The sequence below is a fragment of the Sander lucioperca genome, chromosome 15 (assembly GCF_008315115.2).
Source record: "Sander lucioperca isolate FBNREF2018 chromosome 15, SLUC_FBN_1.2, whole genome shotgun sequence".
NCBI lineage: Eukaryota > Metazoa > Chordata > Actinopteri > Perciformes > Percidae > Sander > Sander lucioperca.
Genome location: NC_050187.1, coordinates 23,799,811 through 23,814,166, shown reverse-complemented (window position 1 = coordinate 23,814,166; position 14,356 = coordinate 23,799,811). Strand labels below are relative to the sequence as shown.

The following is a 14,356-nucleotide window of genomic DNA, read 5'->3' as shown; positions in this document are numbered from 1 at the left end:
CTCCAACTCAAAGGACTTTAACACTCTTTTCCTCCCAACCCCCTCTCTCTCTCCAATAAGCCCTCTTGTGTTTTTTAATTGGCAGAAATTAATCTTTAGGATGTAGATGGTAGATTTACATTCATTAAAAGTCAAGAGAGGAAGCCAGGCTTGATGCTAATCAAATCTGCTTAATTATGCTTAACATGAGTATCTCCAGGGGAAGAGAGAGAGAGAGAGAGGGAGAGAGAGAGATAGCTAACTCGAACTTTTTACTTTTTGCCTTTGATAACTCCTGCTGAGTATGGCCTTTTCCGTGCCAAAAAGAAATGTCACGACTCTCTTTCTCCATCTGTAGAAAATACACCGATAAAGCCATCAGTGTTAAGCAGAGCTGATTCATGTAGTAAATTCCCACCTTTAAGTGTTTAATATAGTGAAACGTTCAGTTTTAACCCCCTGCTGCAGTGTACTGCAACTTTTTAGGGTTGTGTCGACATCTGATAATATATTTTGTGATATATTATGAGCCTACAAAAGGTGGCATAAACAAGGACCTGATGAGTAATATGTCAGCCGGAATAAATTATTTGTGATAATAACCTTAGATGCTATAGCTTTTGTTTAATTTTTTATTTTTTTAGGTTCATCCACGGTCTGCTAAGCAACCACAGTGTTTTAAGAGAACCCCGTTAGCATTAGATTGCAGGATGCTCTGTTGGGAAGTGACTTTGTCTCACAACAGGAAGGTCACAGGTTTAATTCCTACAGCAGCTATTGTGTTTAAACTCCCATGAAATGAAACAATGAACCGATACTTACTGCAAAATCTCCAGTTACTGAAGTATAGAATTACAGCGTACTATACAGAGGAGAAGAAAGAAACTAATTCATACTTAAACTGTGATATCAAAGTAAAACTGTTAAGTCTGATAAAGTTCTCAATAGATGTCACTTGAGTCAACAGCAGCTTGAACTGAAGACTAGATTAAACTTTATTGTCATTGTGCAGAGTACAAAGACGAAAAACGAAATGCAGTTTGCGTCCAACCAAAGTGCAAAAAAAGCAGAACAGTGCAATTTGATATTCAAGTATAGACAGGTGGTGCATACAAGTTTGAAATGAAAAAAACAAAATGTCATTAATTTTTTTATTATTTATTTTTAAGATTTGTTTTGGCTTTTATTTCATGGGACAGCTGAAGACAGGAAAGGGGGAGAGAGAGAGAGGGGGGATTACATGCAGCAAAGGGCCGCAGGTCGGACTCGAACCGGGGCCACTGCAGTAACGGCTGAGCCTTATTACAGGGAGAGCACGCTCAACCTGGTTAGGTACTAGGGAGCCCCTCTTGAATCTGACAATGTTGTAGAGTTTAATGCTAAACTCTACTAGTACTTTAGGTTTCTCTTCTTCAGACTTTGCAGGCCTATCTATCATGACTGAGCCAGATTTTGTCCTGTGCAAGATACAGTCATGAAACTTTACGTATGTGTATTTGACGAGTTTAAAGATGACTGTGGTCTGAAGCTAGGTCGCCGTAATGTCCCTGGCACAAGGTTTGCGTGCCAAAGAATGACGTCATCACGCCTTTCGCGTCCAGCGCGAAGGCTCCAAAAGTTGCACCCCTGAATTTTTGTAACTAGGCCTGCGCTGTGCTTTACATTTCAACATGGATAGCTGAGAAGACTGGCAGAGCAAGTTCGCCTGTAACAACATCTGATTCTTCATGTAGAGACCACAGGGACAGTCAAATGGCCTTAAAGGTCCAATGTGTAGGAATTTCTCCCATCTAGCGTTGAGATCATATATCGCAATCAACTCTCTTGCGCCACGCAGTTCAAAGTACGTATTACAGCTACGGTAGCCTTCACGCTTCAAAAAGCCGGTCTCTTGCTCTTTTCAATATCCTTTTTCTTTTTCTGGGCAAAGAAGAAGACTCCTGTTCCTGAAATTTGGATTTTGAATATGTGTGGTCCTCCATGTTTCCTTCTTCAAACTTGCCGGGGCTGGGAAGCTATGATACCCATTAGCAGCATTAGCAGCACCTGTGAGTTTATCATGTGACAGCGAAAACGTGAAAGGCGGAGCAGTATGTCCTGTATGTCCCTTACCGGCTAACGTATTTCAAGATGGCGCATGAATATGGAGCGTCTACCCCAGTTCATGCGAATGCAAATGTAAAATTTCAAGCCAAAAGGAATACTGGGAATTGATGGTGGAGGTAAATATTCATGAAAAAGGACAAGTTTGTGAACGGGCAACACAGATTTTGATAATGAACAACTAAACACGTTACACACTGGACCTTTAAATACGTGGCCTGCACCACGGTGTCGTGTGCGAGTATAAACAAAGCTTGAGCAAGGGCGCTACAGGAAGGTGGGTAGGAAGTAGGAAAGCCCCCCCACCCCCCACATACTTTACGCCCGTGGCCAAATTTGGCATTGTGGCTGGTGTGAGCCCATCGCAAGATAGTCTCTAGTTTATAATTTCTTTGATTGCTATTATTGCTCCAATACAGTGTGATTTCTGTCTTGATTCATGTTATTGTATCATACGTATAGTCTATTAGTTTGTTGTTTGAATGTTTTTGGAGGAAATAGATGAGACCTGTGTTTGCCATTTTTTGTATGTTTCGATCTCAGGTAGACTTACTGATTAAATTAAAGATTCAACAGTCAGATCCCAAGGGAGTCGCCCCGCCCCTGTTTAGACACCCTTACCATTTTTACTGTCTGAGAAAAATACACCCAGCCTCCTTAAAGAAACTAAATCTAGCTACAGTTTTTCTGTTTTAACAGTTCATATTCATCTTGCCATAGTGCCTTCATGAGCCAAAGAGACAAAGATAATGCTCATGTTGTGTTGCTTGTTTGTAAGCCAAGCTTTGGTCCTTTCCACATGTCTGTTTTGGCCAGTGAGCAGCAGAAGCATGAGGGAAATGTGTAGGTGGTTAGATCAGCCGATGAAGTGTAAATACCACTCAATCTGTTCTTATTAGAGGAGTAAAACATACGAATCCCTTCGCCTCTATTAAAAATGCCCCAGGGTCCTGGTTAAGAGCGTGTGTGCGTGTGGTTGTATATGTGGCTGTGTCAGATAGAAGGAGGGGGTGACAGAATGATGTTTTGGCATTTGTGTCTGCAGAGGGGATCTGAAATGCCACCACCATCAACGCTGCTTAATTCTCAGAAACACACTCTTAATCTGAACAGACAATCCGTTCCGACAGCCACTGCTATGGTTCAAATCAACTTGGAGTGAAGGGTGTGTGTGTGCTCTTGTGAGTGAGAGTGTATGTCATTGTGTTTTGGTATGTGATTAGGTGTCTGTGTGTGTGTGCTCATCTCTGAATGTGTGTGTATGACCAAGATATCACACATCCATTCTACATTCCCCTATGATAATGTGGATTGATTATGGATATGATAATGAGAGGCCGGCGCGGCGTCGCGACCTTCACAAGGTCTAATTGAAACAAGCGTTGGTCCTCCGAAGCACTTATCAAGTCACACAGCACATCATTAATCATGGAGAATACAAGCTGTCACTGTGACACACATGCATGCACACACACATAGTCACACATTCTCTATTTTTCTGTTTTTCTAACATACACACACACACACACACACGCTCTCTCTCTCTCTCTTTCTCTTAAACACACACACACACACACACACACACACACGCACACACAATGCAAGCTGTCACTACAATATGCCTGGCATTGTCTTCTTTTAAGGAGACTGGACAGCTAGTCCACCCTCCATCTCTATTTTCTACACGAAAAGTTAAAGAACAAACAGGCTGTTGGAGTTAAACCTTAAAAAACAAACAGAAAAAAAACAAGAGAGGGAATATTAAAACAATTCAACAAACACGAACAGCTGTTCACTTCACCCAAACTCGCCTGAATTAACTCAAGTTGTTTTACTACCTGCTTTTATTGGAAGACAATTTAACAACCAAATATGATTCCAATGTCTGATTAAGGCAGCATATGGTGCCTACCTGTTAAACACAACATGTTCAACACCCGCTTTATGCCTCAGTGAGCCACTCGAATAAACTAATAAGACCAATATCATATTAGTCATTACATAGTCCAACACACAAAATTCCAATCTGATAAAAAGGTGGTTTCATTATCATCATAGGGAAAACACAAGGGAGTTTGCACGCGCTGCGTCGATACCATCACCAACTTTGTTAATTGTTATTCAATTAACTGCTTTTGTTAATGAAACCAATTAATACTTAAAAACAAGCAGGGAGATATATGATTATTATGCATCTATGCAGAAGACAGCTAATTACAACTGTAAATCAATCAATTCTACATTAATCAGCTTGGAAAATGTCCAAAAATAACAAAGTCACTAAAAGACTTTGGAAGTTTTTATCTTTTTTAACATATTTTGATTGCCAAGCCATTATCCTGTCTAATGATTGTTAACGATCCTTTAAAGAGTTTATGATCCAATTTCCTTGCTGTGAATTTAATTGGGACCTAAATAGTATATCTTACGGTGTTAAAGTGTGGCCTCTGTATGTGATCAAGGTTGGTGTATCGGAGTAAGATCCAACAAGGTCACAGAACTCTTCTCAGGGCAAATACATTCAGTGAAGCTTTACATTGCTGAAGGATAAGGGCCAGACAGGCTCGATCAGTTACAGAAATATTAATAAATCAATCACTTCAGTGCCAGAATACAGACCTGTATTAAGTATGATCTCTTCAGGATATACACTGCTCTAGGTGGGTGTCAATCATTTGGTTTCAGGGGATTGAGACAAAGCTTGATTGAGAATATGCTGCTATATATTTAGTTAGTTATGTCATTTATTGTCAGATTCTTCACATAAGTAAAAGTAGAAATACCACAATGTAAAAGTAGTCCATTTAAGTAAAATTCCTGCCTTCAAAATTGAGTAGTATGAAAGATGAAATAACACAAAATTCCCTTACAATTACAAAAATACAAAAAATACAAAGCTGCATGGTCTGTTCAAGTTCAAGCTCAAGTTAAAGCTGTTAAAGTTAAAGCTGGCCGTTGTGGAGCTAATTCCACCTATTTTATATACTGTGGTTTATTATAACGATGCATCACGTTACATGCATGTTATAGTGTTTTATAGCAAAATAACTAAAGCTGTCAGATAAATGTAGTGGAGTAAACGGTAATAGATTCTGCTCTGAAATACAATGGAGTAGAAGTATAAAATAGCATACAATTAAAATACTGAAGTAGGAGTAAATATTCTTTGTGTGTCACGCACATACAACTCTGCACAGCAAACATGGGTTTATAAGACACCAAAAATACCGTTGCAGGGGTGAAACATTTCTCGGTCAAGAATATAACTTGTCTACAAATAAAATCTGCTGCAAAAAGGTCAACTCAAAGTTGTTTAAAAAAGAAATCATCCAACCAGAAGAACTCAGCAGAAATAAAGTCTTGTAACTTGAAATTCTAGTCCTGAAATTATCATATAATAAGAAATAAAACATGAAATGGACATAACAAACAACGCCTCTGCAGGGAGACCATTAAACCTACCTGTTTATGGCTAATGGTAATTAGTAACCTAAATATAACTGTGCACATAGAGATCTTTGACTTTTGGCTAAACTCTACTTCTACTCTTCACCGTAATTGTTTTCATGAGACATTGTAATTTAGGTTTGTACAAACATCAACAGACCATCTTTCCTTATGCATAAAGAACTTCTAATCAGTCCAGTCTAATTATTTTTCACAATATCCATCGTGCACACCTGAACTGTAATCTTTCACTTTTAAATGAGACTGCCCTCATTTATCAGAAAAATAATCCTCAACCCGGATAATTATCAGACATACAAACATAAACACCTTTAGAAGTTCAGATGTGAGGACCTGCTTGCCTCTTAAGTTTATACAGTCATTTGACCTGACCAGTGGCCTAGTTGTACACCTCTTAGATGTTTATGCATATATGGACGCTAATCTCTCAGTCAGGACTATGGGATTTGAGAATATTTTGTTTTATAAAGATCAAAGTAGCTGGCTAAGATCAGGAGAAACCTTTCAAACACATCAAACAGAGAGCAATGCATCCTGAATCCCACGCCCACAGTAGCCAATCAAGCCATGCATAACTCTTTGTAAAAGAAAAAGGATTCTCAATGTGGGTCTCCCTCCATCAACATCTCCCACAGCTCACCCCCCACGGAGGCCAAGGGTTTGTTCAGGCTCATGAGCTATCAAGGAGAGCCACTGCACCATAGTATCTGTATGCCCCTCATACTTGGCTAACACGATGCTGGTATTGAGGAACAGAGAGATACTGTGTTAAGAGATCAAAGCAGCGGTACAGAGATTTAGACTCACAGCCTGTCAGTCAAGATGGCGAGACAAAGCAGAAGAAGACAGAAATGCTTACACACACACACACACTCTCCTGCTCACTCGCTGGGTTTCTCTGTGGTGTGCCTGTAAGGGGTGAGGCGTGACTGTCAGATGGCTTAGGGGCTACTCATTTGTAGACATCTACAGCGCTGCATGAACACCTCAACTCACACACACACACACACAAAGCTACTGATTCAAGCCCTTTCAGATGAGAGGTCGCTTCTAGCCTGTATATTGGCCTGTGGAGGAATGTTCTGTGCTCTCAGCATTTTCCCTCGTCTCGAAGATGAATAGAGCTATTTCACAGACGGTGGAGAAGCAAAACAATGCTCTATGTGCTTAGACACATGATGTAGGGGCTTCATTTCTGGTTGATCAAAGACGGGTTTTTTGTCACGTTCGCAATAAATCTTAAATACCTTTTTTTGTGGATAGAGTACGGACATAAAGGCAGTAAGATAACAGTTCAACAGGAAGTCCTGCTGTAAAGAATGACCCTTGTTCATGTCTTTTGTACATGTTGATGTGATCACCCCTGCATGGTCTGTGTTTGTATCGTTGTCCCTTTCACCTAGTGTGACCGGAAACATAATTTCCTTTGTAAAATCCTTCAAAAAAACATCAGGTCGTATTTGGAGTGTAAGAATTATATCACTCGGGAAAAATACTTTGCTATGTTCTGCAATGGGATCAAGACGACATAGAAAAAGAGAGCAAGCCATGGTAAATAAAAAGGGAAAATGTGATTTAAAAAGTACCTGATAAAATCACTTGCACAGTTAGATACCTATGCCTCAGATAAGAATAACAATGACACAACACCACCTTGTGGCCGTTGACTGTAACATTTTAATTTAGACTTTGTTCCATCATTGATGGTTACATGGACAATGGAAATGACAAAAGGATTAAGCTGTAAATAAGCATTATGCTTACAAAAAATTAAAAACAATTCATAACAAATGAGATATTTCAAAACATCATAAAAAACATTTTCTCATGAAAAGTGCAACACTAATCGACTATCAGAAATTTGAAGAATGCTCTTAAATTAAGGCAGGATGTCAATGCTAATACCACTATGAACTTCCACTTTACAAAAGGACAAACTGCAAGCAAATCCGAGGCTGAACGGCTGAGCATGCCCCCTTGCCAGAAGACTTGTGTTTAGGAAGAGGACTGAGGTTGATACCTCCACACAAAACCTCAAACACAAGTCAAAAGCACAGGACAGGAACAGTTAGTCACAGAGGAGGCGCAGAGGACAGAGGTGACGATGCACATGCAGGTCTGATTGGTTGGAGAGCCCATGGTAGGTACAGATCCAGGAACGGGGCATGATCCTATTAAAGTTCAAACTGAGGTGATCAGCCTGCAACTTCAGTTAGTGCAGTTTTCAGAAGCCTGAAAGAAAAAAGTAGTGATGTATTATCACGATTAATTAGGAGATCAGATCACTATAACATGTTCTTTCTTGTAATAATTACCCCTGCTTTATGAGCGAGCTACATGTGCACAGGACACAATTCTGAAATATGTGAATATTTTACTTATTTTTTAGACTCTCTGTTATGACAACTTTCCCTTTTGCCTGGATGACAAGACATTTTCCAGTTCCATTACCAGTTGTCCTCAATAGTTACAGAAGTATTCCACTCATGATTTAGTCATTCAGAAGATGTTATATTTTTTTATATTACAAATACTAACTTGCCATTTTGTTTAGCACAAAAACTGATTTTTTTAAAGTGCATATACTCATGGAAAACATTGACAGATGGTGACATGAAAAAGGTGGCCAAATTCAACAGTCCAAACTGAACAAAAGTTGAGAAAAATGATACCATGTTAGGAGAAGGAGACAGACAACTGCAATGTTTGTGCAACTGTATATTGTGTGCTATAATAGCCAACCTTTTCTGGAAAATCAGCAATCTGTTTATGGATAAAATAGTCGGAAATTGTCTACTGTTTGGATAATCGACCACTAATAATGGCATGGCAGAATGGCTGACGGACAGACACATTTTTATTGTCTCATTATATTAACATATCACCTAACCCTGTCCCACGTCACCGGAAACACTCACATCTAATGGCTTTGTTAACAGTTTTCCATTTCAGAAGATCTAGGTTGCGATACCAGAAACCATGAGCTGCAGTCATCTCAACTCTGTCTGACACTATACTAGTTTTCAGTGCATGTGTAGGCTGTTGTATTGATACAAAATGAACATCTGAAGAAGTGCTGAAACTATTGGTCGAATAATTGATTAGCTGATCAACAGAAAATGCACGATTTTAATACTATCGTATTGTATATCATATAACCTAAGTAAGTAATTTATTCAATAAAAATACCAAACACAACACACTGGTAACAGATTCTAAAATGTGAGGGGATTCTGCTTTTATCCTCCGTTATATTATTGCAAATTGAGGAAGCTTTAAACTGTTGGTTCGACATTGTAATCTTCACAAAATATCCTAGCAACCAAAAGAAAAAAAGAATATGTGGTCATCGTTCCACAGGTGAGGTTGAGACAGAGATGCATTTTCTACTACAATGTAAAACATTTAATGAAACAAGGAACATGTATTTATTTATTTATTTAAGTTCAACTCTGTAATCTCAGATTTCAAAGAGCTGAATGACCACTCAACAATTAAAAATACTCCTGGGAGAAGGAAAAATGGCATATCTTGTTGCCCAATAAGTATTAACATGAATAACACGAATGTTGGTAAACTGGATTTACCCTACTACACAAACATAATTCTTCAATACAATATGAAAAAGTTAGCTCTTTGGGAGCCTGTTTCGGTACCTTGAGGGTTTCAGAAGCTTTACGCAGTTCTTTGATGACTGCAGACAAAGCTTCTGGGTTGATGCCCTGCTCACACAGTCTCACACATATGGACAGAGACTCCATGTCCAAACCTGTGTTCAGCAACCTGGAGATCTCCAGCAACACTGTTGGGAGGAAGAAGGTGAAGTTAAACTAGTTACCGAATCATCATCTAGTGACAAGACAGGTCCTTTGCAATTTGTTATTAGCTAAGTTTAACAAGATTACAAACAAGAGGGGTTAGCAGAAGAAAAGAAAAAAACACTTTATTTGCAACTAAACTTGATGTTATTTTACAAATACATACATGCTGCATGTTCATTAAATATATATTTACCGTCCATAGTCTCCCGGACTGCGTTTAGGTTTGTATTTGCTGCACTTGCCATGATGTAAACTGAATATTATTAGCCAACGCTTGCTAGCAGGTGGCTAACAAATTTCACTTGAAGGGGTCGCTGACGCGATACAAGATTTTTTTTTTTACAGTTCAGCCAGACATTAAACGTTTCATTTTCATTTTAGATACAATCTCCAAAAATATCACACGCACAATCATAAAGGGACACTATTAGCAGCTTGTTAGCTACCTTGCCTGCTAAGCTAGCTAACTCACACGAAACCGGAGGAGGAAGTGACGACTTGCATCCTTGATTGGTTCCCTAGAACTTCCTGCAAATATTCTATTGGCCAACGGGTCTTATGGGCGAAATTGAAATAAACGTTTGAACCCTCTCGCTGCTGATTGTTTGCCGATTGAAGATTGTTTTTAGCTGTATGTTCAAAGTACGGGCTCATTAACAGCTGTAAGTACCAACGGCAGAACGTTATATAGCTAGCAAATATTTAAATGTACCTTTCTTCTTTTAAGTAAAGTGTTGTGTTAAGAAAGAGGGCAGAATGTAACGTTAAGGCTAACGTTACTTAACGCTATAGAAACAGGGAACGTAACGTTACCGTAGCTAACGTAAACGTACCAAACTAAAAAAATGACTGAAGTAAATGCACTCGAGTGGATTATGCCTTGTCAATTTTATGTCTGAAAAACCCTTTTCCTTTATGCTGACTAGACTATTTCAGCTAAAATGGGGGACCATGTTGAGCTACAGATCACTCCAGAGACTCCAGGCAGGCCGTCAATAAGAAACCCCTTTGAAAGTCCCAATGACTACCACCACCTTCGGGAACCCCTGGTGCCAAGCCCATCTGTCTTCAAGTCCAAGCCTTGTAAAGCTGTACGTTTGAACACACCTCAAAACTTTTACACCTACTACTATGTGTCATATCTCTACCTGCAAATATCTACATGTTGCATTATGTCAACACGTTTTGCTTTGCTGATATGAAGTTTTTTTATTTAATTCCTCATCTGTCTCTCCCTCAGACTCCACCCAAGTTTAACTGGTCTATTGACGAAATGGCCTGTCTTCTCCCAGTGCACATAGACCCAGAGGAGATCCAGCGACAGTCTTTTTACCTCAGCCAGACAAGGTATGTACTGAAACACTGTAGTAGTAGTAGTAGTAGTAGTAGAGTAACCTATATGTAGGTTATAAGAATGACATTGTGACATCAATGAAATTGCTTAATGGTGGGTAAAAACAAACGTAGAGCCCATCCTGACATGAAATGCAGAGAGCATGTTAAAGAAGGCAGGGAGTTTAAGTAATATATAAAGGCAATTAGGACAGCACTCCAATTCATACTTTTTATTGCCACTTGAACATTTCTGGCAAAAGGCCCTTCACCGTGTTTCTCTGGCAATCTCAAACAATATAGCTAAGTTTAAGTAACAAATCTTTTTTCTACCAAACATCTAGGATGGATTCTGACATTGAGGAAAAGCGTCAGAATGCTATTGAGCAGGTGTGTGCCTCTAATAAAACCTAATCATATTGTTTATTGATAGAGAAGTTAATATATTGATGATTTATTGATTTATTTTGTAATTAAGCCATTTGTCTGTCTCCCAAAGTTTTTCACCAAAGGAGCCATCGTGCCCTCGCCCTGGGCAGCACCAGACACCCGTAAAGGCCCTCAGATGTATATGAAAAGTATGTTTATCTTATTGTTTAAATTACTTTTTAACGTTATGCCCTGTATTTGGTTTTGTACATTATATAAGCATTTCATGTTCATGTTACTGTATTGTGTCTTTGCACTTGTAGGTTCTAAGTCTGCAATGATTGTAGAGGAGCCAGAAAAAGTCTCAGGTTGGTGTCTTCTTTGAGATTGTTTGACTTAACTTTCTACAAACAGTGCCCCATCTCTTCTTCTTTCCTGCTCTATCTACTAACTTGTTTTTGTATCTGTCTTTATTATGTTTTTTTTTTTTTTGTTTTTTTTTTTACAGTTGCTTGTCAGACAACTCTTTCGTTACCTTTGGCTTTTGATTTGGAGAAAGTACTAGGTAAGCCTCTAATAAATGCCTACACAATCAAATCAGTATTTTTACCATCAAGTCATCATCATTGTTTCTCTGTTTCTTCCCTACCAGGGGATTATTACCACTACGAGGAAGCATGTGATGCTGTCCAGGAGAGTCTCAGTTCCTCCTCCTTAAGACGAAAACTCTTCCTTGATGGCCAGGGCACTTACAGCAGCTCTGACAGCTCCAGCCCACCAAGCCCAGAGAGAAGCCATGCCAGGAACGAGAGGCTTTCTCTAAACCGAGGAGAGGGAGCTTTAGGACAGTTTGCAGAGGGAGACGCTGTATTGTCTATCTTTTCCTCCCCTTTGTCCTGTGGCGCGTTGGCTCCGACTCCCTCTACGGTGAGTGGAGACGTGTGCGGGTTGATTATTTTGACATACTCTTGGTATGTCAATTTTACCGCCCAAACTGTTTACTTGAGTTGAATTAACACTAACACTGTTAAACAAAAATGTATTTGCATTGTTTTAACTATAGGGTCAGTTCTCGTCCAGTCCCATCCGTCATGGCTGCTTCCGGGACTGCAGCCTCGGCAGCATCACCAGTCCTCTGGTTCCTGATCGGTCGTCTCCTGCTGGCCTGGCGTCCCCCACAATTTCTCCTATTGTTGCACATGCAGCACGCACACCCATCTGCTCAGGTAGGTATTTGTTTTGTAACTCATAGCAAAATGTGTAATATCCAAAACATTCTCTTCCAACTGAATTTGAATTTGTGTTCTTTCTTTAGCTGAGAGGAAGCAGCTGAGCAATTTGACTCCACATGGTGTTCCCCTGGACATAAATGTCAGTCCCTTCAATGAGAGTCCATTTGTCGAGGGTTGCTCTCCCATTCGTAGCTGCTCCCCACGCCAGCTCCATTGCCACAATGAGCCCCATCACAATGCCAGACCCAAGCCCCGGCCCAGAGTCCGCTGCTGGGCCTCCCCTCCCCTCATCTCCCCAATCCTCAACCCTAAGTTCCAAGACAATCCAGAGGCTGAGGACCAACTCCCCTTCTCATCCCCCTCTTCGTCCTCCTCTTCTCTCCCCCCTATGGAGTTAGATCCATCTTCACCCCTGGCCCGCGGCGCTCACCTCACTGACACTGAGAGAGTTACCCTGGATCCTATGGAACCTGTGAAAATGGAGGAAGGCAAGGAGACAGAGATAGAAGGAAGGTTGGAGGATGAAGAGGAGGAAGGTGAAGGGCTTTCGGGACAGCTGACCAGCTCTCGTATGGGCAATGTGTCAGCAACAGAAAGCTCTCGTATGTTTTTATCTCTCCTGGCAGAGGGAAGCAGCATACGCTGTGATTCCAGCATGCAGGTTTGTGTGATCCATTTCATTCAGAGAACTAAGAGCTGCTTTGTTCTTTTCTTATTTCACTGTATGTTTAACTTACTCATGTATGAATCATGTCTTGTTTGTCTTATTAAATATTTGTAACGGATTGCTTTTTGTGTATGTTCAGGTGGACAGTGGGTACAACACTACCTCAGCAGGCACCGCCAGTCTTATAGATGGCCTCAGCTCCGACTGTCACAGCAAAGAGTCCTTAAGTTCAAACCTGGCAGAAGAAGCTTTCCAACTCACTCGGCACACTAAAGTAAAGGTAAGTTAACCCTTCACACACACACAGTCTTGTGGATATGTGAGTTTGCGCTTTTAGATCTAATGCAGTATCAGCACTTTCAAAATACACTACTGGAATTACCTTACAGACTTCACTAACAATGTTGTGCATACTGCAAGGAGTTATAAGTGTCTTTAGTTACTTTTTAATTTGACTAAAATGAAGTTTATTGTTTTCCAGGCATTTTATCCTCACCACTGAGCCATCTGATAGATGCATTCAAAGGGACACCTCTTCCAGTGGAAGCTTAAAGATGATTATTTTGCAATCAAATACAACATGTACACTATGTTTTGAAGCATTTATGTTGCATTAATTTGGTTAGGGTGAATTGGGTTAACTGTTTAATGCAGTATGAGCTGAGGGGTTTCACAAGTGGTCATTAGTTCTTTTTAAGGTTTGAAGTTCAAGTTGTCAGACTGAAAGCAAATGCTTTACCATAGTATGTTTTTTTTTTATCACAGGTTAGAAGGGAGAAAGACTCTATCTTAGTCCCACTGTAAGACACATAAAAGCTATAATTCTAATTCAACAGTTCTTTTGGACCCAGTATTCTATACTGGTGTGGGACGGGTCAATTCTGTATCAAACTTGCACAACAATAACCTCCTTTGATGCTGTATTGATGCTTTTCAATTTTATTTGGTGCCGACATGATCGACTTGATAGATCCTGACTTTCAGATGACATCACATTTGTACTGTATTTATCTTTTTATAAAACAGTGTATCATGTTTTTTTTATGATAAAAAGATTTGTTTTTTGAATTAATAACAATTGTTAAAATTCAGGTTACTTGTGGATGGTTTGTTGAATATTAATATATTCCCGAATAAGACACAATCAATGATGCCACTAGTGAATTAAAAGCAGATTGAGCCATTTTTATTTTATTTGATATACTTAAAAGCAATGGGCTGGATCACTGTCACATTAAATTAACTTGAATTCTTTGCCTGGCTTGTGAAGACTTTATTTTTGAGTTTTGTATTTCTACAATGTATTCTATGTATTTTGACTTTATGGTCCAGAAGTAAGACATATTTGGGGTCGAGCTCCCAATAATTGAATAACATTTATTATC

At 39.6% G+C, this 14,356-nt stretch overlaps 2 protein-coding genes across 3 annotated transcripts; one reads left to right on the top strand and one right to left on the bottom strand.

Annotated features, from left to right (window-relative positions):
• Positions 1-7,207: 7,207 nt before the first annotated feature.
• Positions 7,208-9,879, bottom strand: mzt1 (mitotic spindle organizing protein 1). Of its 2 annotated transcripts, none has more exons than XM_031307808.2 (3): positions 9,535-9,879; positions 9,207-9,352; positions 7,208-7,782 (listed from the first exon to the last, which is right to left on the bottom strand). In XM_031307808.2, the coding sequence occupies exons 1-3, from the start codon at positions 9,614-9,616 to the stop codon at positions 7,759-7,761; spliced, it is 252 nt and encodes an 83-aa protein (XP_031163668.1). In that variant the 5' UTR covers positions 9,617-9,879; the 3' UTR covers positions 7,208-7,758. The 2 variants fall into 2 exon arrangements, with proteins under 2 accessions (XP_031163668.1, XP_031163677.1); XM_031307817.2 differs by having other exon boundaries at positions 9,565-9,879.
• Positions 9,880-9,911: 32 nt separating this feature from the next.
• On the top strand, positions 9,912-14,227 carry bora (bora aurora kinase A activator). The gene is made up of 12 exons (XM_031307796.2): positions 9,912-10,033; positions 10,298-10,462; positions 10,612-10,718; positions 11,048-11,093; positions 11,203-11,281; positions 11,396-11,440; positions 11,581-11,637; positions 11,725-11,999; positions 12,136-12,298; positions 12,388-12,965; positions 13,111-13,251; positions 13,453-14,227. Exons 2-12 carry the CDS (start codon positions 10,313-10,315, stop codon positions 13,471-13,473), a joined length of 1,662 nt encoding a protein of 553 aa, XP_031163656.1. The 5' UTR covers positions 9,912-10,033; positions 10,298-10,312; the 3' UTR covers positions 13,474-14,227.
• The last annotated feature ends 129 nt before the right edge of the window (positions 14,228-14,356 follow it).

Coding starts and splice junctions, on each gene's coding strand:
- bora (XM_031307796.2), top strand. CDS start 10,313: ATGGGGGACCATGTTGAGCTACAGATCACTCCAGAGACTCCAGGCAGG. Junction 11,441..11,580: donor GGAGCCAGAAAAAGTCTCAG/GTTGGTGTCTTC, acceptor TTTTTTTTACAG/TTGCTTGTCAGACAACTCTT. Junction 12,299..12,387: donor ACGCACACCCATCTGCTCAG/GTAGGTATTTGT, acceptor TTCTTTCTTTAG/CTGAGAGGAAGCAGCTGAGC.
- mzt1 (XM_031307808.2), bottom strand. CDS start 9,616: ATGGCAAGTGCAGCAAATACAAACCTAAACGCAGTCCGGGAGACTATG. Junction 9,353..9,534: donor ATTTAATGAACATGCAGCAT/GTATGTATTTGT, acceptor TCCTCCCAACAG/TGTTGCTGGAGATCTCCAGG. Junction 7,783..9,206: donor AAGCTTCTGAAACCCTCAAG/GTACCGAAACAG, acceptor TTTTTCTTTCAG/GCTTCTGAAAACTGCACTAA.